General features: G+C 49.0%; 11 protein-coding genes across 11 annotated transcripts; 6 read left to right on the forward strand and 5 right to left on the reverse strand.

Moving 5' to 3' along the window:
* Positions 1 to 1,365: 1,365 nt before the first annotated feature.
* Positions 1,366 to 3,734, reverse strand: K444DRAFT_193886 (FabD/lysophospholipase-like protein). Its single transcript, XM_024870949.1, has 4 exons — positions 3,330 to 3,734; positions 2,883 to 3,276; positions 2,580 to 2,834; positions 1,366 to 2,522 (listed from the first exon to the last, which is right to left on the reverse strand). The coding sequence occupies exons 1-4, from the start codon at positions 3,535 to 3,537 to the stop codon at positions 1,562 to 1,564; spliced, it is 1,818 nt and encodes a 605-aa protein (XP_024729810.1). The 5' UTR covers positions 3,538 to 3,734; the 3' UTR covers positions 1,366 to 1,561.
* On the reverse strand, positions 3,171 to 4,229 carry K444DRAFT_193903 (uncharacterized protein). The gene is made up of 2 exons (XM_024870950.1): positions 3,330 to 4,229; positions 3,171 to 3,276 (listed from the first exon to the last, which is right to left on the reverse strand). Exon 1 carries the CDS (start codon positions 4,090 to 4,092, stop codon positions 3,574 to 3,576), a length of 519 nt encoding a protein of 172 aa, XP_024729811.1. The 5' UTR covers positions 4,093 to 4,229; the 3' UTR covers positions 3,171 to 3,276; positions 3,330 to 3,573.
* A 137-nt stretch (positions 4,230 to 4,366) lies between these two features.
* K444DRAFT_635837 (uncharacterized protein) lies at positions 4,367 to 4,780 on the forward strand (the record flags this gene model as incomplete). The annotated part of the gene is made up of 2 exons (XM_024883921.1): positions 4,367 to 4,526; positions 4,578 to 4,780. The coding sequence occupies 2 exons, from the start codon at positions 4,367 to 4,369 to the stop codon at positions 4,778 to 4,780; spliced, it is 363 nt and encodes a 120-aa protein (XP_024729812.1).
* Positions 4,781 to 6,274: 1,494 nt separating this feature from the next.
* On the forward strand, positions 6,275 to 7,554 carry K444DRAFT_647023 (MFS general substrate transporter; the record flags this gene model as incomplete). Its single annotated transcript, XM_024885278.1, has 3 exons — positions 6,275 to 6,605; positions 6,656 to 7,064; positions 7,131 to 7,554. The coding sequence occupies 3 exons, from the start codon at positions 6,275 to 6,277 to the stop codon at positions 7,552 to 7,554; spliced, it is 1,164 nt and encodes a 387-aa protein (XP_024729813.1).
* Positions 7,555 to 8,355: 801 nt separating this feature from the next.
* K444DRAFT_193977 (putative histidine kinase M2QJp) lies at positions 8,356 to 12,382 on the forward strand. The gene is made up of 5 exons (XM_024870952.1): positions 8,356 to 8,726; positions 8,852 to 10,301; positions 10,612 to 11,069; positions 11,194 to 12,089; positions 12,140 to 12,382. Exons 1-5 carry the CDS (start codon positions 8,456 to 8,458, stop codon positions 12,236 to 12,238), a joined length of 3,174 nt encoding a protein of 1,057 aa, XP_024729814.1. The 5' UTR covers positions 8,356 to 8,455; the 3' UTR covers positions 12,239 to 12,382.
* Positions 12,127 to 13,680, reverse strand: K444DRAFT_193948 (uncharacterized protein). Its single transcript, XM_024870951.1, has one exon. It carries the CDS (start codon positions 13,483 to 13,485, stop codon positions 12,526 to 12,528), a length of 960 nt encoding a protein of 319 aa, XP_024729815.1. The 5' UTR covers positions 13,486 to 13,680; the 3' UTR covers positions 12,127 to 12,525.
* Positions 13,681 to 14,408: 728 nt separating this feature from the next.
* Positions 14,409 to 18,128, reverse strand: K444DRAFT_635842 (P-loop containing nucleoside triphosphate hydrolase protein; the record flags this gene model as incomplete). The annotated part of the gene is made up of 6 exons (XM_024883922.1): positions 14,409 to 14,660; positions 14,712 to 14,719; positions 14,815 to 16,336; positions 16,389 to 16,441; positions 16,494 to 16,876; positions 16,918 to 18,128. 6 exons carry the CDS (start codon positions 18,126 to 18,128, stop codon positions 14,409 to 14,411), a joined length of 3,429 nt encoding a protein of 1,142 aa, XP_024729816.1.
* Positions 18,129 to 19,304: 1,176 nt separating this feature from the next.
* Positions 19,305 to 20,563, forward strand: K444DRAFT_194028 (uncharacterized protein). The gene is made up of 2 exons (XM_024870953.1): positions 19,305 to 19,562; positions 19,615 to 20,563. Exons 1-2 carry the CDS (start codon positions 19,430 to 19,432, stop codon positions 20,499 to 20,501), a joined length of 1,020 nt encoding a protein of 339 aa, XP_024729817.1. The 5' UTR covers positions 19,305 to 19,429; the 3' UTR covers positions 20,502 to 20,563.
* Positions 20,564 to 21,563: 1,000 nt separating this feature from the next.
* On the reverse strand, positions 21,564 to 22,565 carry K444DRAFT_510478 (uncharacterized protein; the record flags this gene model as incomplete). The annotated part of the gene is made up of 1 exon (XM_024873437.1): positions 21,564 to 22,565. A coding segment is annotated over one exon (1,002 nt), but the record flags the coding sequence as incomplete, so codon positions are not given.
* An 851-nt stretch (positions 22,566 to 23,416) lies between these two features.
* On the forward strand, positions 23,417 to 24,840 carry K444DRAFT_619607 (uncharacterized protein). The gene is made up of 3 exons (XM_024881545.1): positions 23,417 to 23,858; positions 23,908 to 24,200; positions 24,349 to 24,840. Exons 1-3 carry the CDS (start codon positions 23,732 to 23,734, stop codon positions 24,568 to 24,570), a joined length of 642 nt encoding a protein of 213 aa, XP_024729819.1. The 5' UTR covers positions 23,417 to 23,731; the 3' UTR covers positions 24,571 to 24,840.
* A 1,247-nt stretch (positions 24,841 to 26,087) lies between these two features.
* On the forward strand, positions 26,088 to 27,174 carry K444DRAFT_619608 (uncharacterized protein). Its single transcript, XM_024881546.1, has one exon. The coding sequence runs from the start codon at positions 26,143 to 26,145 to the stop codon at positions 26,815 to 26,817; it is 675 nt and encodes a 224-aa protein (XP_024729820.1). The 5' UTR covers positions 26,088 to 26,142; the 3' UTR covers positions 26,818 to 27,174.
* The last annotated feature ends 217 nt before the right edge of the window (positions 27,175 to 27,391 follow it).

Raw genomic sequence — 27,391 nt, forward strand, 5'->3', positions numbered from 1 at the left:
CGGGAAAGGTCTCGGAAGATTTGCAGAAGTGCCGTTCAAGTCGAGGCAGGTAAGTTGGTTGTGGTGGATCGAGGGTCTTTGTAGTGCTTTGCTGCTTTGAGGGTCTTTTCACAAGGTGGAAAGAGATCGGAGAGTCTCGAGAGGGTGGCAGTGGACCCCTTGCTGTGCTTCGCAGTGAAGTACAGGGAAACCAAAATGGTCGATTGGGGGGCTTTGTGGCTTTTGAACGTTTCTTAGATTAGGGCTTCGTGTTCGGAAGTCCGAACATGTGGAGAGTACATCCATTTCCTCTGCAAGACTATTTTGATTGCCTGAACAAATTTTGGGTCTTTCGAGATCTGGAAGACCGAAGGTAGGTGTTCTCTGTACAGAAGTGGGATATTGAGCATAGTTGGTGTTCGGCAGAAGGGGAAAATGCAACACATTGTTTCACCATGTCTTTCAAGGCTATGCTTAAGATGAGATTGGTATTCATTCAGCCGGGGAGAGCCTCAATTGCGAGTAGTTCTTCGAAAGCTTCTCAATATAAAGAGAAGTGATCCTCATTTCTTGCATTTTGGGGATTGTCTCGTCCTCCGTACTCGCCAACGACGAGGAGGTCAAGAATGTCTCGAAACCTGATCGCAGAGATCCCAAGACTTCATAGAATACTAAAAAATCAAGCTTGCCGACTACAAATATAAGCTTCCTTTCTCGATTTATATAGCTGTTGAACCAGAAATCCAGAGTGCAGGCCAAACAATGCGCGACTTTAATAGCTTACAACAGCCTGGTTACACACCCCCGTCTTGTGCCGGGATATTCAACTGTAAATACCAGTGAAGAAGGAGTGTTTTGGGAACATTGTGTACATTCGCCACCAAGTCAAATCTCGCCTCGCGTCTTTTTGGAGAGTTAAGGCGAGGCTTGAGAGGGTACAATCTGTGCCTGCGGATGGCTGCCAATAGGGGACTATTGACTAAGGACTAATAGTCGGACTTAACGTCACGACTAAAGGGGCCCCACCCTTTAGTCGTAAGTCCGACTATTATTTGTTAGGGAGTATTGGTGAAGGACTCTTGATCAAGACTTTCTGGTCTCTTCCGATAGGCGAGCTGAAACAGCCAAGACAACGAACAAAATTTGACTTTTTAAATGTTCCCTTATCTTCCCCCTCTGCTTTATTTTCATCGTGTCTTGATGCTCAACCTCAACGATAAAACTTCTGCTTCTTTGGGTCCCGGACTTTGATGCAGGGAGTCTCGGCAGAACGCAGCCGACACAGGATCCAAAATCTGACTTGAAATACCAGGGAAGGAACGGAAAAGTGGCACTTGCTTCGCAATAAAGGCCCAGGGTTCAAATTTGAGACTGCTTCTCCAATGAGGAGTTTTATAAAACATCAGAATAAGCGATAACGTACTCCTAAAATGCATTACCAAGACGGTCTCGAAATTGTCATCCCCTTGTTTCTTGTGCGGAGCTTCGCTTTAGAATACACATTTCGAATTTTGCTAAACATTCGCTCGCCAGCGTACAGCTCCCTAAAGCAATCTCATACATCAAAAATACAACTTGCTAATCAAGAAGGACATCGGCCAAGCGCAACATATTGCTCTGTGTCCTCCACCCCGAGGCCATGAGCATGTTTCAAGTGACTCCTCAGACTACTCTCTTTCGCTCTCATCTTCTGACTTTTCAAGCTATGACACTGCGTATATACACAACGATACTGAGTGCCTGTACTTACAAGCTCCCAGTCATCCATCTTGCAGCGCTCTCTCCTCGTCATGACAAGTCTTTTAGCAACACTTTCCAATTCCGCTTGGGCCTTTTCACCTGATAGGTATGCTTCTGTTGCTGCCTTGATGTCCCGAAGAGTGGTATTGCAGCTGCGCTTTAATACCTTCGATTCGGCCTTCCATTCATCTAGAGCCATTTCCCCCAGTGGCTTCATCTTGCTTTCCTCACTGGATTCCAAGCCTTCTGCCGGGGCTGGCTTGCACCGAGAATAAGGGACGTTGAAGCGATAATATCTTCGCGGGCCGCTACTGCCTGGGGATGGATTGAGATTGTCGTCCATCCTATCGTGCACATCTTCCGCATTCACGGCGATCTGTTTCGCAGCTTTGAGAATGGCGAAGTACTTGCCCCACGATCCTTTGGCAAAGCGTGACACTTTAGACTGACCGGTACCGATGCTTACTAGAATACCGACAGAGCCTTTGTCGTTTCCGTTCATTTGGCATACCTCGCGATATATGTCTTCGGCAGGGTTATTTGTCCCAAAGCCGCCATCGAGAAATTTATGGTCGTCGATGGTGATGGGATTGAAATATGTTGGTGCTGCCGATGTTGCCCGCGCAACTTGCCAAATAGGGATGCGATGGGCGTATCCAGGGTTCCGTTCAAGGGGATTCCGAGTTCCTCCGTCTACTCTAGGTACGTTAGGGTGATGATCATAACTTCTGAACAGATATGGAGGTTCGTTGACAAAGACCCCTTCGTTCTCCACTCTTCGACTCATATAGGAGACGACAATACTAACGGATGGCAGTGTGAGCTTTAGTACTAGCTTCCATGATTGTGTGTGTACTTACGTCTTGCACATGCGTTCGTGTGAAGCGAAGAGATCCTGGCCCATCGACGGGTCCTTGCCACACAAGCGGCTCAATACGACCTGCTGGACGACATCGACCACCCGTTTAGAGCTGTACTTGTCGCGCGGGAACGGTATGGGTCCACGTATCGAGAAGATGCGTGGATGCCCAAAAATAAATCCCGCAAGATGTTCATATTCTTCAATAGCCTCGTCGACACTCATGCGAAGTCGACTCAGCATAATACTGATGAGCCTGGATCAGTTTAGCGGATGAGATTGGCCTTGACGAAAAATAACATACCCGCCTGTGCTTGTGCCACCAATGTAATCAAAATAGTGGCATGGAAGATACTTGTCTCGGGTCGCGCGACTCCTGGCATCCGCCGAAAGAGAGTGTCCAAGGTCCCCACCATTGCCATTTTGCATCTGTTCTCCTCTAAGCGCACGCTTGTTTATTTCGTTCTTACTCCTCCTTAGTTCGCTTGTACTCTGCCACGTTTCACGCCATTTCCCGAACGGACTGACACCCAACTCTTCTCGCTCCCTTTCTTGTTTATTGGGTTGTTCGCGACGAATTGGGTGCTTAGGTGTAAAGCTCGATGGCGCCACAGGTGGCTCTTGCTCGATCCTTGCAATGTGATCCATCAAGGACCTGACAATCAGAAGACTCGAATATCCACGTATGCCTCCACCGTCTATGGAGACAAGTCAGCAGACTGACTAGCAAGGAGTGATGATGCGAACACACCGAATGACAGAATATATTGCTTGGCCCGAGCTTTGTCGACAATAGAAGAAGCGTTTGTATTGGTTCGTGGTGGTGCCGAGAATGTCTCTTCCATCTCTGGTGATGAAGGGTCGGTCAATGTAGACGCTTCGGCTGTGTTACCTGGCGAGTCCATGCCAGAGTCACTGCTGCCAGCAGAGTCAAGTGGTTCACGTTGATTATCAGACATCTGGCTAGTTTCAACGAGTTATGACGAGAGTGATAACTAGCTAAACAATGGACAGACAGCGGGTTGCACTTTCTCGCTGAAACTTTCGAACGAGTGGTCAATGATTTTGTATAAATTGGCGCCTGCATCTCTAGCAGCGAGAGACGAGGCTCCAGTAACAGACCCCACGGAAAACATTTGATCACAGCGAGACAATGTCACCAGAGCCTCCTTGCTACCGATATCGACAGAATTGTCCCGATAGCCGACTTTCATCTCGTCCCGTCCCATGCTGGAGAGAGCGGGCCGCTTCGCAATGGAAGGGAGAAATGATATCATTGGTTTGACATCAGGACTACGAAGAGTCCTCTTCACAAGGCTGGAAGGCTGTGAGGGGGCGGTGTACGGAGTGTGGTTATACAGCATCATAAAATCGCAGCGCACATAGGTCCGGCGGGCTGAGACAGCCATAGAGTAGCCCGAGGTGCCAGCCACCGAGGACAAAAATTTCTGCTCTGGCTGATACGCTCGCCACGTCACGCCCACGCCCGCATTCTGGTGCTGCGGCTTCAACATGATGAGGCCATGCCAATTCGATGCACTCGCACATTGGCGGGCAAGGGTCGAAGATCACCAAATTCCAACTCAGACTACGAATTCGCCCAACCTGAGGTGTCGCCCCACCAGATCCCCGGGCACGGTAGAATTTTCCGCACTTCGGCTCTTTATCTGCTTAGCAATCCTCTTTACGAACAACTTTCTCGGAGGCACAGTTACCGATTAACAAGGCAGCCGCTGCACTTGCCTGAATTGCCCACATATCGACTCCCGTGGTTACAAGCTTGTCATAATGAAGTGGACACTCTTCGGTGATGCGAAGCGGTCAAACAGACCGTCCCTCCGTTCTCGTGGCAGTTTATTGATTCACTGGAATGAAGATACTGCCATTGTGTTCGATCCTGTTAAGCAAAAATTCTTCAAAGACTCCGTTGCTAGTATCCAGGCGGAAGGTAGTGCATGCTTCTCCTTCAGGCACGAGCTAATGCTAATAGCGATAATAGAACAATCGGTGCCGTACCAGAAGATAGAGATCCCACGATACGACAACTCCTTCGATTGCTACGCCAAAGCCAAGAATGCGGATCAGAAAGTGTTCTTGGGTACCATCGACCTTTCGAAACTCGGCAAGACAATTAACCTCCATCGAGCCCGAGGACATATTCCCTATTTGTACATAATAGGCAATGTTGAAGTACCAACATGATTCTCTGAGCGCGATCAGTTAAAGTCAATTGTCGACAAAACTGCGTATTCAATCAGCATGTCTTCGATGTGGCAGCTCTGTATGGCCTTTGGAGACTTCGGTCAACGAGAAGTATGATACGTAGTGGAAGTGGAAAGTTGCAGTCGGAAACTCGCGCGAGACAAGAGGCTCGCGTTGACTTTAGAGTGGAGGATCGAGAAAGAGCGTTCTGAACAAGCTGTTGCAGTCACGGACTGTCAATCCATGTTTCTTTGTGCTATGAGAAAATGCAAGTTTGTGAGAACTGTACTATGTAGGATACATAATATTCAGCAGAAACGGCAAAGACCTAACATGATAGCACTTGCCATTAAATGATCTGAAGTTCCGAATTCAAAATCGTTGTCCTAGTGCGAGGTTTCACCTATCTGCCCAAATGCATTAAGCAAATTAGTTGGGTTGTTTCTCCCAACCATGCTCCTCTAATGGCACTATGCTCTACACACCTCGGAAATGATGTCCTGGCAGTCCCTAAAGCAGTCTGTGGATCCCGCCCGAGGGCAGTGTTTCTTCTGCCAGCGCATGACCGCAACAGTGATCAGCGGCCCTCCACTCCTGGTTGACGCCCCACTGATTTGTATATGGGCTGTGATTTTGGGAGAGCGACTGCGAGAGACCGTGCCAAGCAGGAAGACTGAACGAAGAAGGCATATACAGCAACGACGAAGCTAAGGACTGTAGGAAGCACAGAAGATAATTTGTGAGCCCCTGTTATGATTGGTAAAACGCGTCTGGAAAAGAAGTTCCTACTTGATCTAGATGAGATCCATGGGGATCGATTCAGCACCCATATGTGACCAATGAGTAATCTTTATTATCGACAACGAGTTGTCCAATCAAGGGATAATACAGAAGTTGGTGAAGTTTCGAATGCGTTATGTTTGAAGGAGATTTCATTCCGGGGAATTTTTGTGTTAAATCACGCTAACCCAAACGGATGACGGAACAACTGACCTTCCGGAAAAGTACTTCCGCCTTCAGATATCTTTCCAAATCCTGATGTCCTCGCAAAACCCTTTGGTCCTTACTACGAGACATATTCTTTGCATTTCCTTTCATCTCATGCAATTCCCTCTGCATCGTGGGGAGCGATCGCTTAGTGTCCGCCCCACCGCAGATATTGGTAGGTACAGTACAATGCATTTTAGTCTGAAATGCAACCCCCATTCTCGGCGATTTGATCAGTGCTTTCCCAATATTCAATAAGAAAATATGAATTTTTTTTTGGCTTCGCAATCACTTGTTTTCTTCCTCTTCAGATGCCATCGAGATTCCGCTCTCAATCCAAGCACCTCTCTTCCACACTGGCATATGAACAACGAGATCAGGAACTCAGGTGGCCGGAGTTCCACTATCCCTCCGACGTCCCATATAAGACTTAACGAGAAATCCCTGGAAAATGCGTCAGGTAACATTGACTCCTCAGAAGGGCTGTCTCCAGAACTGGAGCTACCAATGCGGGATGAATGTCCCACGACTATAGAGTACATTTACCCCGAGGGCGGCCTTCAGGCATGGCTCGTTGTCCTAGGCTCCTGGTGTGCTCTCTTCGCCTCCCTCGGCATCGCCAACACGTTGGCCATCTTTCAGGCCTATACATCTCAAGACCAGCTCTCATCCTATGATGCAAGTCAAATTGGTTGGATTTTCTCGGTATATGTCTTCCTTGCGTTTGCTTGCGGCATCTGCATTGGACCGATATTCGATGTCTATGGACCTCGTTGGCTTGTTCTCCCCGGAAGCGTTTGCGTTGTAGCTTCCATGTTCTTGCTCGCGGTTTGCAAAGGTCATTGTCTCTGATCCGTGTGAACAATCCCTCTGAACTGACCTGTTTAGAATATTGGCATTTCATTGCCGTTTTTGGTATTAATGGTGGAATTGGAGCCTCTCTACTCTTCACTCCTTCCATTGCAGCTATTGGCCATTTCTTCAATCGCCGCCGGGGCAATGCAACTGGAATAGCAGCAACGGGATGTGCCTTTGGCGGAATCGTGTTCCCATTACTCCTGCAGTCTTCGATCCCAAAGGTCGGGTTCGCCTGGGCAACGCGCGTTATGGGCTTCATTATCCTATTCCTCTGCATCATCGCCAACCTCCTCATCAAATCCAATCTCCCACGATCCCTCGCCGCCAAGTCTCCACATCCCGACTTTAGAATTCTCTCACAACCAACATTCGCAATGACTGTCCTTGGAAGCTTCCTCATTGAGTGGGCTCTATTTGTCCCGCTGACTTATATCACAATGTATGCAATCCAACAAGGATTCAGCTAAGCCTTTGCATATCAAATACTCCCAATCCTGAATGCAAGCTCGGTTTTCGGCCGTTGGCTGCCTGGGCTTTATTCGGACACCCTCGGTCGATTCAATTGCTCCATTGTCTGTATATTACTGACAATTATCTCGGTATTCACAATCTGGCTCCCATTCGGCGGCCAGACAGCAGGCATTGTGGTGTTTGTAGTGGTGTTTGGATTTGCAAGTGGGAGTAATATCTCATTGACCCCGGTCTGCGTCGGGCAATTGTGTGAGACGAGAGACTACGGCCAATATTATGCAACGTGCTACACGATTGTGAGCGTTGGGTGCTTGACTGGCGTTCCAATTGCGGGGGAGATTATAGAGAGGGATGGAGGCCAGTACTGGGGACTGATTGTGTTTACTGGCTGCTGCTATGTTGGCGCTTTTGGGGCATTTGCAATTGCCAGGGCACAAATGAAGCGTTTGGTTTGCTGAAACTCTCGAAACTGCTTCTGGATTGCAATCCCCGAGATGAACCATAGCCTCAAGTCCGCGCGGTTGGGGATCTTCGGACAACACATTTCATTACCATGTTCTATATTTACGACCAAGGCTCCTTAACCTCTCATCCTCTGGCATCACTAGAAGACTGTGGTGCGGTATTTAACCCATCATATTAAGGGTTCCTCACTCTTTGGTTTCATCTGCTTTTTAGGAGTCGTTTGTTGAGACCAAACGGTCTCCAAACCCCAGCTGGCTGCATACCTCTACTTACCTCGGAGGAAGGAATTCGAGTTGATGCTGGATCAAGCCATGCTGGAACTTTGAAGGCTAAGATTGAGCTTCCCACATTCCTATCCTACCTACAGTACGCAGCGTAGGTTCCCGTCGCTGGCCGGCTAGGACGCCCCTTTCTGTTTCGGGCAAGATTGGCGAGGTGGCGCTAAAAGGATCGGCGATGCCAAGGAGGCAGCATCGGGCATCCCTGCTGAAGAAACTCTCGACTCGCCTTTTCGTCATTGGCGGCTCTGAGTCCCGTCCTCTGGAATTTGGCATTTGGACAAACATCTTGCTCGCTCCGACTTCCTACCTACACTTACACCTACACCTACACCTACACCTACGGCTCCTTCAAGAGGACAGCCTTTTATTCTGCAGCCTTCGGGCCATCGAAGGCAACGGCCAAGTACAGTAGCTGCAGCTGATCGAGCGTGGACTGTTCTGTGCTCAGCCTCAAATGTCGCTAACGGAGACTGCTCCGCCCTGGATAAAGTAACAAGGCAACAAGGCAACAAGGCAACAAGGACCGCAACGCCGGAGAACGTGATCGGGAGGAATATGTCGATACCGAGCGGAGTTGAACACGAGCACCAGATTATTGAAGAGGTCTCGCGGGATGGCCGTTCCTCCACTCCCAGCTCCCAGCTCATTCCCGGCCACACAACTGCCCAACATGGACGGTAAAGAGGTGGCACGTGCTCGAAAAGACAACCCGAGGAGGAAGATCTTCGATTGGATCTCGGAACCTCGACCCGACAGTATCACCCCTTTCCAAAAGTTCATCGTGGATCTGGATTGGGAGAAGTCTCCGTTAGGACCAATGAAGCATTGGCCTGCCCAATTGAGACAGATGGTGCTGCTGGTGGTGCAAGATCCTTCTCCCGCTGGTGAGTGTTCTTGCACTAATTTTCTTTCACTTCTCCTCCCAGACTTGAATCGTACCTGGCGACCAAGGGAGAACCTACTGCCCCGGAATTTGCTGTTCGAAAATGGCTGTGCTGATCTTGAACAGTCGTGTACTGGGGAGATAATGCCACGATTATCTACAATGAGCCGTATACCCAACTCATTGGACGAAAACACCCCGCCCTTCAAGGCCAGGATCCCAAAATTGAATTCGCCGAGATTTGGGACCATTTCGAGAGGCTCTTGGCGAATCAACGGGAAACAGCAAAAACTGTAGTTGAAGCAAATGCATTTCTTCTCCTGTTTAGACACGGATTTTTTGAAGAAACCTTCTTCAGCTGGAAGTTTGTGCCGATTATTGGTCATGAAGGTTGGGTAGTCGGATCCCACGCTACCGTTGTGGAGGTTACTCGAGAAGTTCTTTCAGATCGAAGATTAAAGATCGTTAGATCCCTCAGTCGTCAACTATCGGGTTCGGAAAGTATCAAAGACCTGTGGCGTCGAATCATTCTCGGCATTGAAGGTGCAGACAAAGACATCCCTCTGGCTCTTCTGTATTCAGTTGCAGACCAGAAGCTCGCTTCGAAGAGATCTAAATGTCCTAATCTCAACGAGACCAACGGTCAGGCATCGACAATTTGCATTCTTGAGAGTTTAATTGGCATCCCTGTCGACCATGAGTTGGCTGCTGAGAGTCTTGATCTGGGCAATGACGACACTTGGCTCGTTTCTCCACTCAAGAAAGCCATCAAGGAGATGACACCAGTCGTGGTGCAAGTCGACGATAAATTGAAGGACATGTTCGGGAGAATAGAGTGGAGGGGTCACGGGGTTCCGGCCACTCAAGTTGTTGTTTGCCCAATCATACCAGCGGATTCGAAGAATGTCCTGGCTTTCTTGATTATTGCCCTGAATCCACGAAGGCCTTACGATGACGACTATCGGGGATTTGTTCATCTGCTGACTCAGCAAGTAACTATACCGGAACTTTCAGCAGTGATTCTTCGCGAGGAGGTGCAGAGACGACAACAAATATCCACAGAAGAGGCTTTGGCAAGAGATCGGCTTTACCGTGAAGTTTCAGAGGCAGAGACAAAATTTGCAAGATTTGCAACACGAGCACCTATTGGGCTGGGAATTCTCACACCGGAAGGCCTCGCCTTGTCAGCTAACGATCTCTGGTTGGAGTTGACTCAGCTGGAGGTCGGGTCCTCGGCAGTCAGCTGGCCTGCCGTCCTTTGCGAAGGAGAACCAGATCACGTTAATGAAGGTTGGGAGCGAATGATTTCACGAAAAAAGTCAGTGACCATGCAGACACGGCTCAAGAGACGCTGGCAAGCACCGGACCCCGATATAAATGGAGAGGCGCAATATTCTGAGACGCATATACTACTTGCAATGCATCCAGATCTTGACGAATTTGGTGAGGTTACCACAGTGATGAGCTGCATTACGGATGTGTCTGGTTTGAAGTGGTCTGAACTCCAGTTGAGAAAAAAGATGGATCAAGCTATTGAGATGAAGAGGCAGCAAGAAAGATTCATTGACATGACATCGTAAGTGAAGCTTTCTTTCATACTTCCCACCAGATTCAGATCTGAGCATAGGAATTCACTCTATTCTTCTCGATAAACTGAGATTCAACTTTTGAGCGGCCCGAATCGATGGAGATTTCAGGGTTTAATGTTCCAGCTCTTGTCGGTCGAACGTCGTATTGACATTTGGAGATTGAGCGTCATTATTCCCACGAAAGCGATAGAAAGTCTGGATACCTTGTTTCTTGAATTGCTCTACTTTCTTTCCTTTTCGTCTTAATCACCACAACTTGGATTCAAAGATATATGAGCTGCTAAGACTAATAAACAGACACGAGATGAGAAATCCATTATCAGCCCTCATCGGCTGCGCTGATGCAATCATCACTTCACTGAACGAACTCCGAACAGCAACCAGGATGGGTGGAGTTCTCAACGGAACTAGAAATCCTCATTTGGAGCACAACTCCGAGATCTCAAAGCCTTTGCATTTGTTAGACGAAACAATCGAAGCCGCAGATACCATAATCTACTGTGCGATGCACCAAAAACGAATCATCGATGACATCTTGACGCTCTCAAGACTTGACTCGAATCTCCTTCTTGTCTCGCCCGAGCCGTCACAGCCAATCCATCTCGTTCGAAGTGCATTAAAGATGTTTGAAGCTGAATTGAAAAGGGCGGAAACGAAACGTGAGGTCACTGAAGAGCCGTCCCTGGAGACCTTGCAGGTTCAGTGGACTCTGCTTGATCCGAGCAGAGTGCTGCAGGTGCTCATAAATCTGATGAGTAAGGCTTACTCCCCCCCTGATCTCCCCCTTTCTCTACGAGAGCTATCTCATCTGAGAAGAAGGCCTAGTGACTCTCAGCTCCCCCCAGCTTCTTTGATATTGGTGGTGCTAATTAGTCCTAGCAAACGCAATAAAATTCACGCGCACAGAACCCCACCGTCACATCAAAATAACCATGGGTGCCTCCCTCGACAAGCCCTCCATGAGTAACTCCTTCGGCGTGCAATATGTCCGCAAGAACAGCACATCTCCAGACCAAACAACGAAGCCCGAATGGGGCGACGGTGAGATCATCTACATCTGTATAACAGTAACCGACACAGGCCGCGGCCTGGTCGAATCCGAGATCAAGAATCTTTTCCATCTCTTCGCGCAAGCTTCTCCAAAGACGCACCAAACCTACGGAGGTTCGGGGTTGGGACTCTTCATTAGTCGACAACTAGTCGAGATGCAAGGCGGTGAGATCGGCGTTGCCTCGCAAGCTGGTAAAGGGAGTATCTTTCAGTTCTACGTCAAGACACGACGGACTACCGCGCCTGAGGAAATTCAAGAGAAGACAGATTTACAATTGCTAGTGAGGGAGGATGCGCTGAGAGAGGCGTGCGCGGTTGAGATATCGGCGCTGCAGAATGGGATGAAGATGCCGAATATTCAGCTTGAGAATGTGACGCCTCTGTCGCCAGCGCTGCATATACTTGTTGTGGAGGATAATCTTGTGAATCAGAAGGTTGTTAGTAAGCAACTGAGAAAATCGGGGCATTTTGTTAGTGTAGCGAATCATGGCGAGGAGGCGTTGGAGTTTATTAGGGGCTCGGAGTTTTGGTCAGAGGAGGGTGGCGGAGAGAGATTGAGTGTTGTGTTGATGGATTTGGAGATGCCAGTTATGGATGGGATTACGTGTGTTAAGCGAATTAGGGAGTTGCAACGTATTGGGTTGATTAGGGGCCATGTGCCTGTTATTGCCGTTACTGCGAATGCGAGGAAGGATCAGATTATGATGTCCATGAATGCTGGGATGGTTAGTCTTTTCCACCTTGTAAAAGGAGCTGCGGTGCTGACAAGAGACAGGACGACGTGACAACAAAACCCTACCGGATGCAAGATATGCTAAAACAAATAGAGAAACTGGTTGCGAGATATACAAGGATGGCTATGCCAGGTGATTGATTCGGTATTTGGTACATTGGTTTGTCGGTATTTGTATGTGGACTGGTTTGTACAGTATTTATAAATATATAGAGAATGGTAGCCTAGATTTTTGACTTCCCTACGTCGAGGAAGTAGAGTTCAAGGAGGATACTGACCAGTCGAGGGATTGGCGAGGGTGTGAGTTTGCAGTAATGGTTCCTGTTTGGGCGTTAGCAGAAGTTTCCAGGTTTCCATACCGCTGCTTCATTCCTGTCCACGCCCATCAAGTGGTTCAGGACGGTACAGTTAGAATGGGAGGAGGAAACTTACGCCAGCATCTGCACTGTTTTCAACACCCCACCCATAGGGTGTGGCGTCTTTGCCCCAGCAAACCCTACAAACTCATCAAGACCATACCCCCACTCCTTCGCCTTTTTCTCCGCCGCTTTCAACCTCGCCGCTTGCCCTAACCCTCCCGCCTCACCAGCAAACAGTTTCCCAATCCCAGCAGCAGCTCTTGCAACCCCCGCCACCGCAAGGGCTGGTATAAACGTCAACAAGCCCGCTTTTATCGGGTTCTTAGACGACCATTTCATAAATGAGCGGATCCATTGCTCTATCTTCACTGTTATCCGCTTCAGGAGACCTGGGCGGGGTTGTGGGCGAGATGCACTATAAGGTGATGGTATTGGGTTCAATGGGGAGGAGTGTAAGGGTCGAGGCGGTGTTCGAGAGGACCTTCGTGGTGGAGGGAAGGGATACTTGCTAGGGGAGGTATTTGGAGAGACACCTGTGGAGGATGGACGAGGAAAGGGGTCGTAGGAGCCATTGTATGGCTTTTGATGTGGTCCGTAGGATTGGATTGGAGAGGATTTTCGGCGGGGAGGGAGAGTATCGAAGTGGACGGTTGAGGCGGCGTTTATGTTGTTTGCAGGCACGGGTTTCGAGGAGGGGTCCCAGTGGTTTGGACTGGCAGGAGTAGAGTACGATTGATGGAAGTAGGTTTCTTGTGCTGGGAGCTTTGGCTTCGCAGACTCGGCGGGCGTGTATGGTTCGCGGTAATAAGATTCTTGTGCTGGCAGCTTTGTTTCTACGGTTGCAGTGGGCGTGCTGTACGACTCCTGATAATAAGAATCTTGCGCTGAGACATTCGCTTCGGCGGGTCTGTTATAAGATTCCTCGAAATAACTATCTTGAGCTGGAACTTTTCGCTCGGAAGCTCGGTAGGAGGTGTCGTTCTTCGACGGTGGAGAGGAGGTTGGTGGAGGGGTGGGGTAGCCTGCCATCTAGTGAGTGAGCTGTGAGTGCTGTTGTGCTCTCAGTGAAGTGTCAATTAAGATGCGAAAGCTTCAATTGAATTGAAGAAAGACACGAAGGCAGAGAGAGAAATAGGACGAAAGGAAAGAGAGACGTGGACCAGCAAAGCACACGTCGCTTGCTACTTCCATTGGGGTGGTTGGCGATGGCGGTGAGGGCGAGACAAATCGGAGAGCGTGGAGATAACAGCTGCAGCCCTTTAACTTGTCGGTTGCAGGCTGGCCCCTGCCGACCGGGCTAAGCTTTTAGTGGAAGTTTTAGCGGGGTAAGGTCCACGCTTCGCTTTTGGAAGAACCCCATCCTTTCACAAGGCTGCGTCTCCTGATAGTCTCCATACGCCTTTGTCTGGTCGTTGCAACCTATTTCTCCATCAAATCGAGACCGAGGCCACGAGAGCTGCTGTTTGTTCATGCCCCTTGTGGTCAAGCAATTAATTAAAGTCCCCTAAATTTCAGCAGCGGTTGCGAGGCAATTGCCATGCTATCCGGGAATATACTGTATTCGAAAGGCTAAAGTCTTTATCATATGAGCCAAATTCCTCTTGGTCTCCTCTATTATTGTTATTATCTCTTTACCGCCCACAAAAGCAAGAGGCTGGCCAAACGGTATCCGATAGTGCAGGCTCCCAACGCCACAAGATACATCTGCGGATCATGGTCCAGATTATATAATTGCAGAGCCTGCTCCCCTGTTGTGATCGGGCAGAGACCAGTTGGGCCCTGCTGATCTGGGGAACAGCTGAACGTTAAGCCTCGCATGCTATATGGAGCCAGGTTTCCGACAGCCCACTTCACCGGGCTCAGATGATTGAATGCCTGAAGGAAGGTTGGCAAGTCGAGACTGTAAATTCCTGCCATGAGTACGGCGAGCGATATTATGATGCTGGTGATGTTTATGGCGACCCGGTGTGGTCGAAGAGAGTGTTGAACATTATGCCCACAGACTCGCCGCAAGAAACGACGCAGAATATGTTGAAAGCCATCGCGAAGTAGAGGGATGCGGTGCGGGGGAAGCCGACGGCGAAGGTGCCGAATATGGAGAAGAGAAGCGATGTCAGGATTTCGAACGGGATTTCAAGAAGCGTGTACGAGAGGAAGAAAGCGGGGAGTGGGTATGAACGATCCTCATATTCGTTGTAGAAGATCTTTGCGGGTCAGTGGAAGGCAATATTAGAGAGAGATGGATGCAAGCCTACCTTTTTTTCTGCGGGATAAACAGCTATGTTCTGAAGCATGCCGACGAAGTAAATCGCTGGAGTTATCAATGAACATCCATAGAGACCCAGACATTATACTTACCAACAAGTTCTTGAATGAATCCGAATCGAGACTGGATACTGTCATAGTCTTTCTTAATCGGTGCGAAGAACAGCGAGACGATCACCCCATAACCCAAGACCTGGGAAATACGAGCCGTTGCCACATTACCGTCACGGCGAAAGTTGATCAAGCTGCGCTTAATGAGCAGAGGGAGAGCAACTCCGAAGGGAGTCATTGCTCGCTTGAAACTTCCAAGTTCTGCTGGCGTCGGGATGTCGGAAGATGACACCGCAGGAAGACTGGACGTTTCTCTTCGTTGCCATTCAATGATGAGCCCCTCGACTTTCTCTCTACTGAGCGCTTCTTTGTCGGATGCTTGGAGATCAACAGTAATTAAATCGAGTGCAAAATCGGTGGGATTCGTGTTCTTTGAGCACTGAAAGCCGACACTTGAGAAGTAAGGCAGCATGTCAACACCTTTACCAGAGAAGACTGGGAAGCCACCGCGAGCGAGCAGGAGAATGTTGTCGAACCGTTGGAAGAGCTTGGAGCCTGGCTGATGGATGGTGAGAATTATCGTTCTTCCCTCTTTGGCCAAGCTTGCGAGCATTTCAATGATAGAGGAAGCTGTGAACGAGTCCAATCCTGATGTTGGTTCGTCCAAAAGTAAAACGCGAGGATCCGTCAAGATCTGAGTAGCGATGCTCACTCTCCTCTTCTCTCCTCCACTGATGCCTTTGATCAGATCACTGCCGACTAGAGCATCAGCGCAATCCTTCAGTCCAAGCTTCTCCAAGACTGTTTCCGCTCGTTGAACCTTGTCCTCTTTGGACAACCAGGTAGGAAGTCTCAGACAGGCTGCGAAGTGGAGAGTTTCTCGAACTGTAAGCGTGGGCAGTAACGCGTTGTCATCTTGGCAGACATAGGATGACACCGAGCGAACCACATCCTCTGATGGAGCTGCGCCATTGTATAGCATAGCACCTTGCCTGCTGTATTTTGCTGTCAAGCTTTCGTGGTGTCGGTTTGCTAATGAGGCTAACAGAGACGTCTTGCCACTCCCTGAAGGTCCGATGATGGGGTTGAGCTTTCCTGCCTTAAATTTGGTATTGATGGGATTGAGAAGTGTCTTTATCGGGGGTTTTGCTCCGAGCACTACTCGCTTCAGCACTTTGAGGCCATATTTGTTGAGAGTGATTTCGATGTGTCTAGCATTTCCCGCTGCTTGGATCAAGACCAGATCTTCGCCCTTTGCCACCTCTGTTTGTAGCTTTGGTGTACGAACAACCCCGATTTGAACTTTTCGGTACGCGAAGAGGAAAAAAGCACCACCATAGTGTGCCAGCACGAGTGATACTAGAACCAAGAACGGCTTATAAGTCCAGGTGTGGGGGAAGCCGAGCGATTCCATGATAAACACACCTGTATAAGGCTTGCATTCGGGGTTCGAGGAGCCACCAGGAAATGGACAAGCATAGAGCTGACCTACAGGATTGGGAGTGTGGCTAACGAACTCGTTGGTACAGAATGCGCCATTGGCATACCACACGTACGCGATATACTGGATGGGTCAGCAGGGTCAGAGAGTAGGAAGCAGTCTCGTGGTCACTTACTTTGAGCCAGCGAAGGTAAACAGGTAGCTGGTTGGATTGGACGAAGAATCCGCCTATTCCCATAAATCAACAAGGAGGCTTTGATGTCATCTCTAAAAGACTTACTGCAAAGTGTTTGGACAGTAAAAACCAAGTTAGCAACCATGGATGCGCTCGCGAAGCTCCGAGAGATAGCGATACAGAGCATTGCAAGAGTCACCGACAAATAATGGATGAGCAGTATTAAGGCGAAGAACGTGAAGAACTGGCTTGCAAGATGGCGAAACCCAGCCATGAAGTAGAAGGTGACCGAGAATATCAGAGGGATTGGGATATCCTCGATGAACAGGCGTGCCAGTCGACGACTGACCAGAAACGAAGATACGCTGACAACTCCTTCGATATGCTCTTGATCGAAGACCGGAATCTCTTGTGCAAGGCGGTAGATTTCGAATATCAAGATCAAGAATCCTTGCTGAACAGATGCTGTGTACAGCGCTCCTACTCGGCTTCGGATTCCAGTAAGACTCTCATCGATATTGAGGAATACCCAGCCGGTAATAACGAAATACCGAACGGATCTCTCCATGCTGTCTTTATCGTTCTTGCAGTCTGTACTCTGACTTGGTGCTGGAAGGAAGAACGATTTATTCGTAAAGGGTTAGATCGAGTTGCAACTCCTACAATGGGCTTCTCATCTTCTGGAGTCTGAGAAGCGCTCTTCCATACTTCTTTCAGTAGCTTGACGCGGACCTGCGATGCAGCCTCGGCATCCGCAGATCTTCTGTCGATTGCTGCAAGGTCAATAATGTGTTCACTTGGGTTGACAAATGCGGGCAATGGGTATCCCAAGTCTGCAAAGTAGGAGATGCAGACATCTTTTGAGCCACCGTAGACAAGTGAGCCTCCCGAAAGCAGTAAGACATTATCAAACAGGTCCCACATCTGAGATCTCGGTTGATGTAGGGTCCCCACAATCGTCCTTCCCTGCCTCGCTAGCTGCTTCAAGGTCGCAACGAGCTGAAGCGCCGTTGTTGCATCCAGACCGGTTGTGACTTCATCCAGGAACAGAACACTTGGGTTGGCAAGAAGCTGTACAGCCAAGCTGGTCCGTCGTTTCTCTCCACCAGAGCAGCCCTTGTAGTCGCTGTTGCCGATCCGAGTATCTGCGCATTCTTTGAGACCAAGTTCCAGAAGCACTTCTTCCACGATCGCCTTTCGTTCCTCTGCCGAAGTTGGTGGAGGTAGCCGTAGTTCTGCTGCGTACTGGGGTGTTTCTCGAACAGTCAGAGTTGGTAGCAGAACATCATGTTGCATGACATAAGTGCTTCGAACATTGCTCAACCGATCGTCTCCATTGTAGAGAATGGTTCCACTTGTTTGGAGCTGCTTCTCGCTGAATCTATGCGACATAGAGTTGAGCAATGACGTCTTTCCACTTCCGCTTGCTCCAAGTATTGCTGTCAAGGTACCACTTGCTAGATCCGCGTGAATACCATCGAGTATCTTCTTTGGGGGAGGTACCACTGCCGGTTCCGGGTCTGACTGCACGGCCTGTGAGTTGAAGAAGTTTTCGAAGTATGCCGGAGTTCTGTTGCGTTGCTTTAGCTGCTTGGTCGGGAGCGCCACTGTGAGATTATTGATACGAATTTCGATAGGAATCACGCCTCCTAGAGAGAGTTCCTGAAATGAAGATGCTGGCTCTTTCTCTACAATGACTAGAGAGGGTAGCTTCTTGTTGTCAGTCAGCGGGGGTGGCATCTCGTCGTCAGTCTATGCAGGTGATGTTGGAGAAGTGTTTTCTGGGTATTCGAGGTTGAAGGGACCTTTGCTCGAGGCGCTCGTCGTCGTGGCATTGGCTCCTTCCTCGAGTCTTTGTGTCCTTGTGAATCTATTCAGATGACTCAGAATTGAGCGACTGATTCAAGAATGGCGATATCAGATTCACAAAGACAAGTTGGAGAGAAGAACTGGCTTCGTTCCGATTTTGAGGCCGATGATTGCAGGACGTCATCCCTTTGTTGTCTTGACCTGCCGTGCACACAATAACTACCTGCCGGCCTTTCCTCACGAAGCTCCATGACATTGCGGTCTTTGCGGTATCAGCACCTACCCGAGCTCAAGGGTTCAATTGGACGGTTGGACGTCTAATGTTTGAGTGGCAATGTCTCAAGCTCGTGTCGTTGCAGTAGTTCGCATGTCTCTGTTTTCTCCCCTCGTTCGTTCAGGGGCCGAGACAGTTTGGCCGGGAAATATCGAAGTGGTGTGCATACTGCCCCTGGATCAATCCAGATGGAGGCTCCGTAGTCAGACCTCAGATCGCGGTTAGAATTCCCCGCATTGCAGGGCATTTCAGGGGGGCGTTTAGGGAGCACGGGACGGGCGGCGTGCCGGCGGCTATTCAGAAAGGCATCTGTTCGCAATGCCGCAGCAAAAACTCATTGTGCAAAGAAAGGCCGTGTAGAAGGTCTCCAAGTCGGTTTCTTGGAAGCCCAAGCAAGCAGTACTTCCCCGGATCAACTCGATTGGCCAAGTTGTGCAAGTGCATGAAGCGTTAAGCCCTGATTGGGTGTCGATTTATACCCACTGCCTGCACACGAAGTCAGTGGAGGAATTCTGATGAGCGACCAAGAATTATTTTGTGCTTACTAGACAATGTATTGCCCATAACATCGTGGTACCCACATCTTGTGTTTTGAGGTCGTGTCAAGACTCAAAGTTGGGTGGGGCACTGGGGGGGGGGTCGGTGCATCCGCGTCTGCAAGTCCTCCCCAACCTCTTCAATTCTCTCCGGTGATCCACCACTCATAGTTTTGTTTGGTTTCGTTTCTGTTTCATGAGGGACCTTCCTATCCTGGCATCTGGAGATTCAATTGATCTTTACGACAGGTCCAATCAAAAGAAAGCTAACATACCCGCCAGTAAGAGTTAAGAGGTGCTTCGGCAGCGGAGTTTAAGCTTCGTCCTATCCCGATCTTCAGCTAACTCCAACGTTTGCGGCCGAAATTTCCAAATATCCCAAGAACCTCATTGGGGATTCGATTAGGGTTTGTCGTGAAAGTATGCCGCACCTCACCGAGTCCACACTGGTGCTGTCACCAGACTCAAGATTCGCTTACTATGATTCTGGCCCTCCCCCTACAGATGAACCGTACACAACCTACATCTTTATCCACGGAGCTTTATTCAACCATCGTAAGAAAGTCCCGTTCCTCCTTCGTGCAAGTTTACGAACCCCAACTCCCAGGAATATGGAAACAAATGGTCTCTTCCGTTCCCGCACACGCCCGAGCCCTAGCACACAGCACCAGAGGCTACAACGGCTCCTCCCCCTTCCCCAACCCAGACGCCTCCGAATCGGAACTCCGGACTCTCATCGGCCAAGACCTAGCATCCATCGTTGCTGGATACAGCTCCCAGCTCTGCTTACTATCGCACCCCAACTCAAAAATAAAACTCCTCACGTGGTCCATCGGCGTCTGCTCTCTTCTCTCAGCCTACAACCTCCTCGCTGAAGGCAAACTCGAACACGCCCAGGAGAAAGTACTCCACTCGCATATCAGCGAAATAATGGTCTTCGAGGGACCCTCAACTCTCGGCTTCGGGATCCCGGCGTCAGCAGCCACATTGGCGTTTCGAGCTGTATTCGACTCTCTATCGCCAGGTGATATGTTTGTTGCTGCAATTCGACAAGTTACTGGCATTTACGACTACTCGGAAGCGATTTTAGATGACGTGGTGAAGGGTGTGCCGACTATGGATGTGGTGTTCCAGCCACGGAGTTCGTTGGCCGATGATGAGGTGTTCATGGAGATTATTTCCTCGATTATGGATCCCGCGCCTTTGGGTATTTATATTAAGGCGAGAACGCAGGAGAATGACGAGGGGCTGGAGTGGTCGAGGATGGCGTTGAAGGCTATACTTGATGCGCCTGGTGTGAAGGAGATTAAAGTCCTAGCTACGAGGCATACGGTTCCTGATTGTCTTGAGGGGCCGGCAGTGCTGGTTGGGGAGTTGACGAGGTTGGAGGAGGCGCAGGTGAAGAAAATGAGGTTGTGTTGGGTCGAGGGAGAGTATAACCACTTCGTTCTTGTTCAGGCCCCAAATGAATTGTGGGAGGCGATTATGTCGTGATGAGGATTGTCATGTGAGCAAAATGCAAAGATCTGCTTAGAAATTTTAGAGGGTGGATTGAGAATTTGAATGGTAGAAACCGGACAATTTGCATTTATAGATGGCAAATAATGGGAGCCAAAGTCATCGCACCACATAAAATCCATTGGCGAGAATAGCCTTGTCCCTCATCTGATCATCCGGCATTCTCACGCCAAATTTATGCAACGGAACTCGATCCATATGTCTCTGTGCAGCCATCCTCGTATTGGCATATCCATTCTTGACTCTCTCCAATCCACCCGGCCATTGCTGTTCACTCCTCTCTCGAACTGCTTCGAGGCTCCAGGCAGGAAGGCCTAAGATTGACTGGGCCATGGAGATATCGTTCACTTCCGAAAGCACTGCCGCTTCTGCTGCTGCTTCATCTCCAGCCTGGAGGCCTTTGTACAATATGGCGCGTTGGGAAGGCTCATCTGGGCGGAGGAAACCCGTCACTTGAACCTCGATGGATGCCCCATCCTGAGGGGTGCTTTCGTAGTCGCAGATGAGACTAACTGAGATGAATCTCCTGCTTGCTTCTGCAATGGTGGCTCGAACCAGTTGCGATGTATCTAGAGTCAAGGAAGAGATCACCGCTTGGTGCCAGATATCTTCGCCATCCGTCTCCCCTTTTTGAACGATCCGAGCCCAACCAAAATAGTATCCGTGCAATCTGTGATATGTGTTTCCGGACACCTTTGATACGCTGATCTTCGGGATAGTGAACTCAGCACTCTTATTGTTTTGTGCATCACAGCGGCCGACGAATTGGATAGGATATGGCGCGTTTGGGCCTTGATCCAGCGAGATCTCTTCCCCTCCAACTACAGAAAAAGATCCGTCCCTGACGTGGTCATATCGATTCTCAGCACCGCTGACAGTCGAATCGATCATTTTAGAAGACCCGCTGACCTTGTATGTTGCCGAAACCGCCTCTCGAGCTGTCCAAGATGGCATGTAACGCTGAACTTGGCTCTGCACGACAGATGTAATGGGAGAAACCATAGTTCCAACGGTATTCCGGGCATAAGTACCCAAAGCCATAGCCCCTAACTCGAGAGGTAGGCTGCTCAAACTCGCTCCTTTGATCGAATGTGGGCTGGTAGATGCTGATAAAACCCTGAACACCGGGCTCGGGCACAGCACCTTCTTCTTGTCGCTGGTGCAAAGGACCAGCTGGAAATATCCGTCTCTAGCTTCTGCCGGAATTCGAGCCAAGACTGTTTCCCGAAGTGAATGATCTCTAACGTGTCGATCCGCCTTCTTCCGAAACTTGGCAATATCTCGCTGCCATGCCCGCTCGTTGTCTGGCTTCAGTTGTTCCGGCGTAACCTCAGCAGATGGTGTAACATTCAGCCAATTACTATTGCGGCCCACGAAAGCCTTCGCCCGCATACCCGTCTTGCCAGTCCATCCTTTACTTTGTAACCAAATTGTGCGGTCCGCCGGGAGCGGTGCATCAGCGAAGATGGAGACCGCGAGAGTTGTGCTGCTTCCTTGGTAGAAAACCAGCCCGTGCGAATGCCGCAGTATGCTGTAGTGTTTCGTGTGTTCGTATGGATGTGATACCAGACCACCAGCGAAGTGACGCGCTTCCTTGTACGCTTTCTGGACGTAGGCCGAGGCGGATGATTGAGAGGAGCTCGCAGATGATGATGTTACTGTCGGGATTGAGCTGCTCGTAGATAAAGAGCTACCTGGAGTAGAGGCGGAGGAGATAGTGGTTTCAGTACGCGATTGCAGAGGGATAAGGTAGAGCTCAGAATCCGTGATACTGCCTGGCAAGGTGGTATCCAACGACAGCCCTGGTCGAGGAGGAAGATCTGGGATTGTATCCTCCAACTCCCTCTTTATTTCCTTTGGCCCCAATGCTCGACTCGATGGTCCCGGGAAGCTATATGCATCTTTCAACGTACTGGGAGGACCAATTGGTCTAGATACAGGCTTGCGAGCTATCCGGAATTGACTGGGGTTCGCATTGTTTTGCTGGAGCCCGGAGTCATCTTCACGGTATGGCGGAGGAGGCTCTGAATATACCTCCATATTTTGTGCTCGACTCTGGATCGTGAAACTTCCAATTGAAATGGTCTTTGGTCGTCATGGCTTTGTGTTGGTTGGTACACGGATGTGTACAAGAGAAATTGGGTGAATTCGAGTGAAAGTGAAGTGAAACCTGCAGAGCAGGGGGAGCTTGCCCCTGCCGTACTCTAGTACAGTAACGTCATGCTTAGTAACCTTCAACGTCCACTTCCGAACCTAGCCAGAGAGATCTTCATCCTCATCATCTGAAAGTCCAGAGTATCTCAAGATGGAAGATGTGAACAGTTTCAAAGGAGTTTCCACGCTGTATCCTTTTCAGGGCTCTCTGTGTATCAAATTGGATCCCGAAGAGCTTGACCCTAAGAGTGGAGCAGCATCGAGCTTCATTGACGAACGCTGGCAGTTGAAGTTGAGCCAAGGAGTCAATCTATGTGTCAAGCTTCCTGGACTTCCAGAGACAAGTCACCGAACTTCCTAGACTCTGGTACTTGAAGCTTGCCTGTCTCTAGCCGGTAGTCCCCCGGAGAGGCCGTCCCGCAGCCATGCGTGCTCTCAAGATTGGCTTGTAGGGAGGACCTCTAATTGATTCACTATTTCAATTGGAGAAGACTCTCGCGAGATTACTCTCAGCGGGCCAGTTCTTTCGCAAAATTCCTTTCTTGAAGCTTGAGCAAGTTGTTGCGAGAATATGAGCACGTTTTAAACTCGCTACTTGATTGCCAAGACGTACTTCCTTCGAAAATCGGAGTTGCCAAGATGTCCCTGCAGCCTCGTGGTATTGGCACATCAAGCCTCTTGAGCAGATTTTCCCCAGAGACACGGCTTGGGACTCTAGTCCGATGTTTGCTGCAATGTGATAGGGCAACGATGTGTGCTTTGACGCTGTTGCACCTGTCATACCATCAGAAAAGGCTCTTGAGATTGGCTACCTGGCGGAGGCTAAAAGCTGTCATCAAGAGATTCTGGGTTGCCAGCACCAGGAAACTACTGGGAGATTTCATATCCAGAGCATAGAGAGTGGGATGGGGGTTCTCAAAGTGAGGAGAAACTTTTCAGCCGCGGGTGGTTGAGTATAAAATGGGGTCCAAGACCCAGCACTCACGCGCCTGAGAGTTCTTAACTCTAAGCCTTTTCAAAAGCGTGCTCAACGTAAATCAGACTTCTTCACAATGCTTTCCTATATCCTCACATCTTCCTTTATGCTGGCTTCCTTCGCCAATGCACACTTCAGCATTGAGTACCCTGAAATGAGAGGCGACTCATTCGCAGCTGGAGCTTCCCAATACATCTATCCATGTAAGAACCATTTGTATTACTTCTAAGCCTATAGTTCTGACGTTCTCAGGTGCGAATGTGAATCAGACCTCGGCGACAAATCGCACAATCTGGCCGTTGACAGGAGGCTCACTGAATCTCGATTTACACCACCAATGGACTTATTATTTCGTCAATCTAGGTCTCGGAACTAACTATCCTACCTTCAACATATCTTTAACTCAACAACTTCTCAACGAGACAGGGAATGGAACACTCTGTATGCCGCATATAGTGCTACCAGCTGGCCTCGCCATCTCGGAGGGACAAAACGCCAGCATCCAAGTTGTGACAGTCGGGCAGACGGGAAGCGCACTCTACAACGTAAGCGAATCCAGCATCGTAGCTTAGTCCCCCGTGCCTTCATAACCGCCATATGTTCTTTTCCGTTCTTCTCCATCGTCTCTATCAGTTTGCACAGCTGGACAAAACTTGTCTGTGGCGGATATGGTCTTGCTGACTTCGGGGCCAGTGTGCCGATATTACCTTCAGCAGCGCTGCAACCACCCTCTCCGGGAGCTCCTGCGCCAACTCCTCCAACGTTGCTGTCTCCGTCGTCAAAGGATCGAGTGCTACTACTTCGGTTGCTAACGCTACCTCCACAACCAGTGGAGCTGGCAAGAGCTTCGGACTGATGACTACCGCTAGCGTCGCTGTTGTCTTGGGTGCCGGATTTTTTAATTGGGGCTTCTGATTCTTTGGATGTCATTGCCTTTGTGATACTCAGCCTATTTAGTTCCCTAGATATAATCTCAGCTCTGTCTGAGATCTGCTCGTTATTCCCCTTACCAATCTCCGATGGTTCTATCAAATACCTTGGCTTCGAAACCAATCCGCTTAACCAATTCGTAAACACTGTTGCGTGCATCTTCAATTGTATCACCGGCCCGGCTGGAGCTTGCAAGATGATGAATTTTTTCTTTTGGCTTGGATTTCTTGGATTTCTTGGGGTATTTGTGCTTTCCACACCTGCCTCGTAGAATACCTGATGTCCTTTTCCTTGTTGTTAGGTCAGCGCAGAACTTCAGCGAGTGTAGGAAAAGAAGCCTTACCCCAAAGGCGAGGTACGACTATAGGCCATGCCAAATTCAATTCTTCCAATTGCGCCACCGAAATAGACACCATGATACATTCCCCGCCCTTCCACCGCATGTCATGCATATCTCGCAGACGGTCTTGAATACAAGCTTGCATGATATCAAGCAGATCGGTCGAGAGAGAGAGAGAGAGGAGGGAGCAGACCTTGAGCCGCAGCACTGCTGACATGCGTCTTGTAGCCGACAACTTTAGGACCGTCAATTGTCAGCACAATGTCCGTTGACAAGATGCCAACAAATAGTTCTGATTGCCTGGCTAGAACTATTGTGTGTTCTTATCTCGCAAGATCGAGGCATCAACCGTGGCGAAGACAGAATATATAGGCGCATGTTACATGTTGTTGAGGGATTGGCATATGAACGGATTGGATCTTTCGAATGTGGTGCAAATTGTCCTAGGATGTCTTGGGATGGGATCAAATTGCAGGATATTACTATTACATGAGGGTCTGGCTTACAATTAGATCCAGCACTTTCATAATAATGAGGCTGTTGGTAAGTCAATGCTTCTTCTGCCAAAATCAGTTTTTCAGCTGATATCTTTCCTTGCCACGATAGACAAATCTAGGTTGTCAACTTGACATCGATAATGCTTCTAGTAATGATAGAAGCCGCTTAAATAAGTATAAGGCAAATCTCTGGGTTGAAATTTCAGGAAGGTTTTTCGTCTTGAGACTTCACTTCAGCCCTAAAGGAAGGGCGATCTGGACCTCCCCTCTCCACTCCACTCTCGCGTCCAGCGACCAATCACATTCTTATTCAGAGCTCACCTTACCTGGGGCAAATGGCCCAGGACAGTTTCAACCCACCGGCAGGCTCAGCACACCAGGAACGCACGCCCCACCCCCCAATAGCCATAGGAACGGCGTCCCTATTAACAGAACTGCTATTCTAGAGTCCGCGACTTACCCAATCGAGAGTCCGGCTAGAATTTTTTGATTGGCTACACATACGAGGAGCTCGTTTATAAATAGAATTCTCATTCTCAAAGATCGACAGTGGCGCCTGTGCTGCACGTGTGAGTGGTTGACAGTTTAACGCGCGCCTAACACAACAAGTCTCGCTAGATATGAAACTGGCGGTCTCTAGCATATATTTATTTTGGTCTCCTCCCAACAAACTTTAAAACCAGTCTCATACAATTTTCTTCGTCCAGCTCAAATCACGTGATGTCATCAACCGCTGTCGTCTCGCTCGTCGGCCTCCAACGTTTCACTTTATTCTCGAGTCTCCCTCCCGAAATCCGCTTCATTATATGGCGACTCAGTCTTTCACCCCGCATCGTCGAGATCCTCGCGTCTGACTGCTGTGATGGCTTCTACTCGCACGCCGCGCTTCCGGCTGCGCTCCACGTATGTCGGGAATCGAGACAGGCAGTCGAGGCACTCTACCCTAGCTGCTTCGGGTCATTTCTGCAGCCCGAAAGAGTGCTGTTCAATTTCGATCTCGATATCCTCTATTTAGATATTAGCGAAGAAGAGGAGGGCCTCAATCGCTTTTTTGGAATTCTGAAAGAAACTGAGCTAATTCGTCTGAAATATGTCGCGATTGATTCGGCGTATCTTGGCGGCGTGGCCGATTTTCAGTTGACGACGGCGGCTTTAAAGAGAGCATTGAAGGCCATGACAGACCTAAAGGAGATGATAGTTGTCTGTGATGTTACGGACAGTTCTTTCTTGCAAAGGACGCAGATAAAGTTTTATGCCGAGCGCGATGCTGAAGAGAATTGGCCGCATACTGACATCGAGGAACTTCCTGATGTCCAAAAGGAATATGGGGGTTGGAAACTGTCAAATATTAGGAAGATGACGGCTGTGTACGGATGGCGGCCAATACCAGTATGATTGATCTGAAAAATTCAAGCGGATAATCTTGAAGGCGATTTGGTGGATTTACGGAGGCAATTAGCTTGTTAGTCGACAAATCTCGGAAGCAAGTTCTGATTTTCTGATTTTTTTGAGTCGCTCCCAAGTAGAGGGGTGGGCAAAAGTTAAGCTCTTCACTAATAGTATATGTCGCAAGTACAGTATGCGCTCTGTGAGGAACATAAAGTTGAGTGCTCCGGAGAGCTGATAGGGGAAAATGAGCACAGGAGCCAAGCCCCATAAATCACTTGAGTTCGGCATATAAGGTGTACTTAAGGAGAGCCCTCGTGCCGTATAATAGTATAGAAGTAATTAATAGGCTAAGTAAGAATCAAGCGTAAGATATACTATTATTTTACATTACTTGAGGTATACGTGAGAATTTATTCACGTGACCTATATTAAACTAATCTTTTATATAAATATAAGTTAATATCTCTTAGCTCCTTAATTAAAATAAAGGATATCTTACTTAAAAGAAAAGAAGAAAAGAAGAATCTATAATCAATACTTCGAGCACTGGTACAACAAGAATCCTATTAAGGGTCTAAAA

This window comes from Hyaloscypha bicolor (genome assembly GCF_002865645.1).
Source record: "Hyaloscypha bicolor E unplaced genomic scaffold K444scaffold_165, whole genome shotgun sequence".
Taxonomy (NCBI): Eukaryota; Fungi; Ascomycota; class Leotiomycetes; order Helotiales; family Hyaloscyphaceae; genus Hyaloscypha; species Hyaloscypha bicolor.

Coding starts and splice junctions, on each gene's coding strand:
- K444DRAFT_193886 (XM_024870949.1), bottom strand. CDS start 3,537: ATGTCTGATAATCAACGTGAACCACTTGACTCTGCTGGCAGCAGTGAC. Junction 3,277..3,329: donor GCAATATATTCTGTCATTCG/GTGTGTTCGCAT, acceptor TTGTCTCCATAG/ACGGTGGAGGCATACGTGGA. Junction 2,523..2,579: donor CACGAACGCATGTGCAAGAC/GTAAGTACACAC, acceptor GCCATCCGTTAG/TATTGTCGTCTCCTATATGA.
- K444DRAFT_193903 (XM_024870950.1), bottom strand. CDS start 4,092: ATGTTGAAGCCGCAGCACCAGAATGCGGGCGTGGGCGTGACGTGGCGA.
- K444DRAFT_193977 (XM_024870952.1), top strand. CDS start 8,456: ATGGCCGTTCCTCCACTCCCAGCTCCCAGCTCATTCCCGGCCACACAA. Junction 10,302..10,611: donor AGATTCATTGACATGACATC/GTAAGTGAAGCT, acceptor ACTAATAAACAG/ACACGAGATGAGAAATCCAT. Junction 11,070..11,193: donor GGTGCTCATAAATCTGATGA/GTAAGGCTTACT, acceptor AATTAGTCCTAG/CAAACGCAATAAAATTCACG.
- K444DRAFT_193948 (XM_024870951.1), bottom strand. CDS start 13,485: ATGGCAGGCTACCCCACCCCTCCACCAACCTCCTCTCCACCGTCGAAG.
- K444DRAFT_194028 (XM_024870953.1), top strand. CDS start 19,430: ATGCCGCACCTCACCGAGTCCACACTGGTGCTGTCACCAGACTCAAGA. Junction 19,563..19,614: donor CGGAGCTTTATTCAACCATC/GTAAGAAAGTCC, acceptor CCCAACTCCCAG/GAATATGGAAACAAATGGTC.
- K444DRAFT_619607 (XM_024881545.1), top strand. CDS start 23,732: ATGCTTTCCTATATCCTCACATCTTCCTTTATGCTGGCTTCCTTCGCC. Junction 23,859..23,907: donor TTCCCAATACATCTATCCAT/GTAAGAACCATT, acceptor TGACGTTCTCAG/GTGCGAATGTGAATCAGACC. Junction 24,201..24,348: donor CGGGAAGCGCACTCTACAAC/GTAAGCGAATCC, acceptor CTTCGGGGCCAG/TGTGCCGATATTACCTTCAG.
- K444DRAFT_619608 (XM_024881546.1), top strand. CDS start 26,143: ATGTCATCAACCGCTGTCGTCTCGCTCGTCGGCCTCCAACGTTTCACT.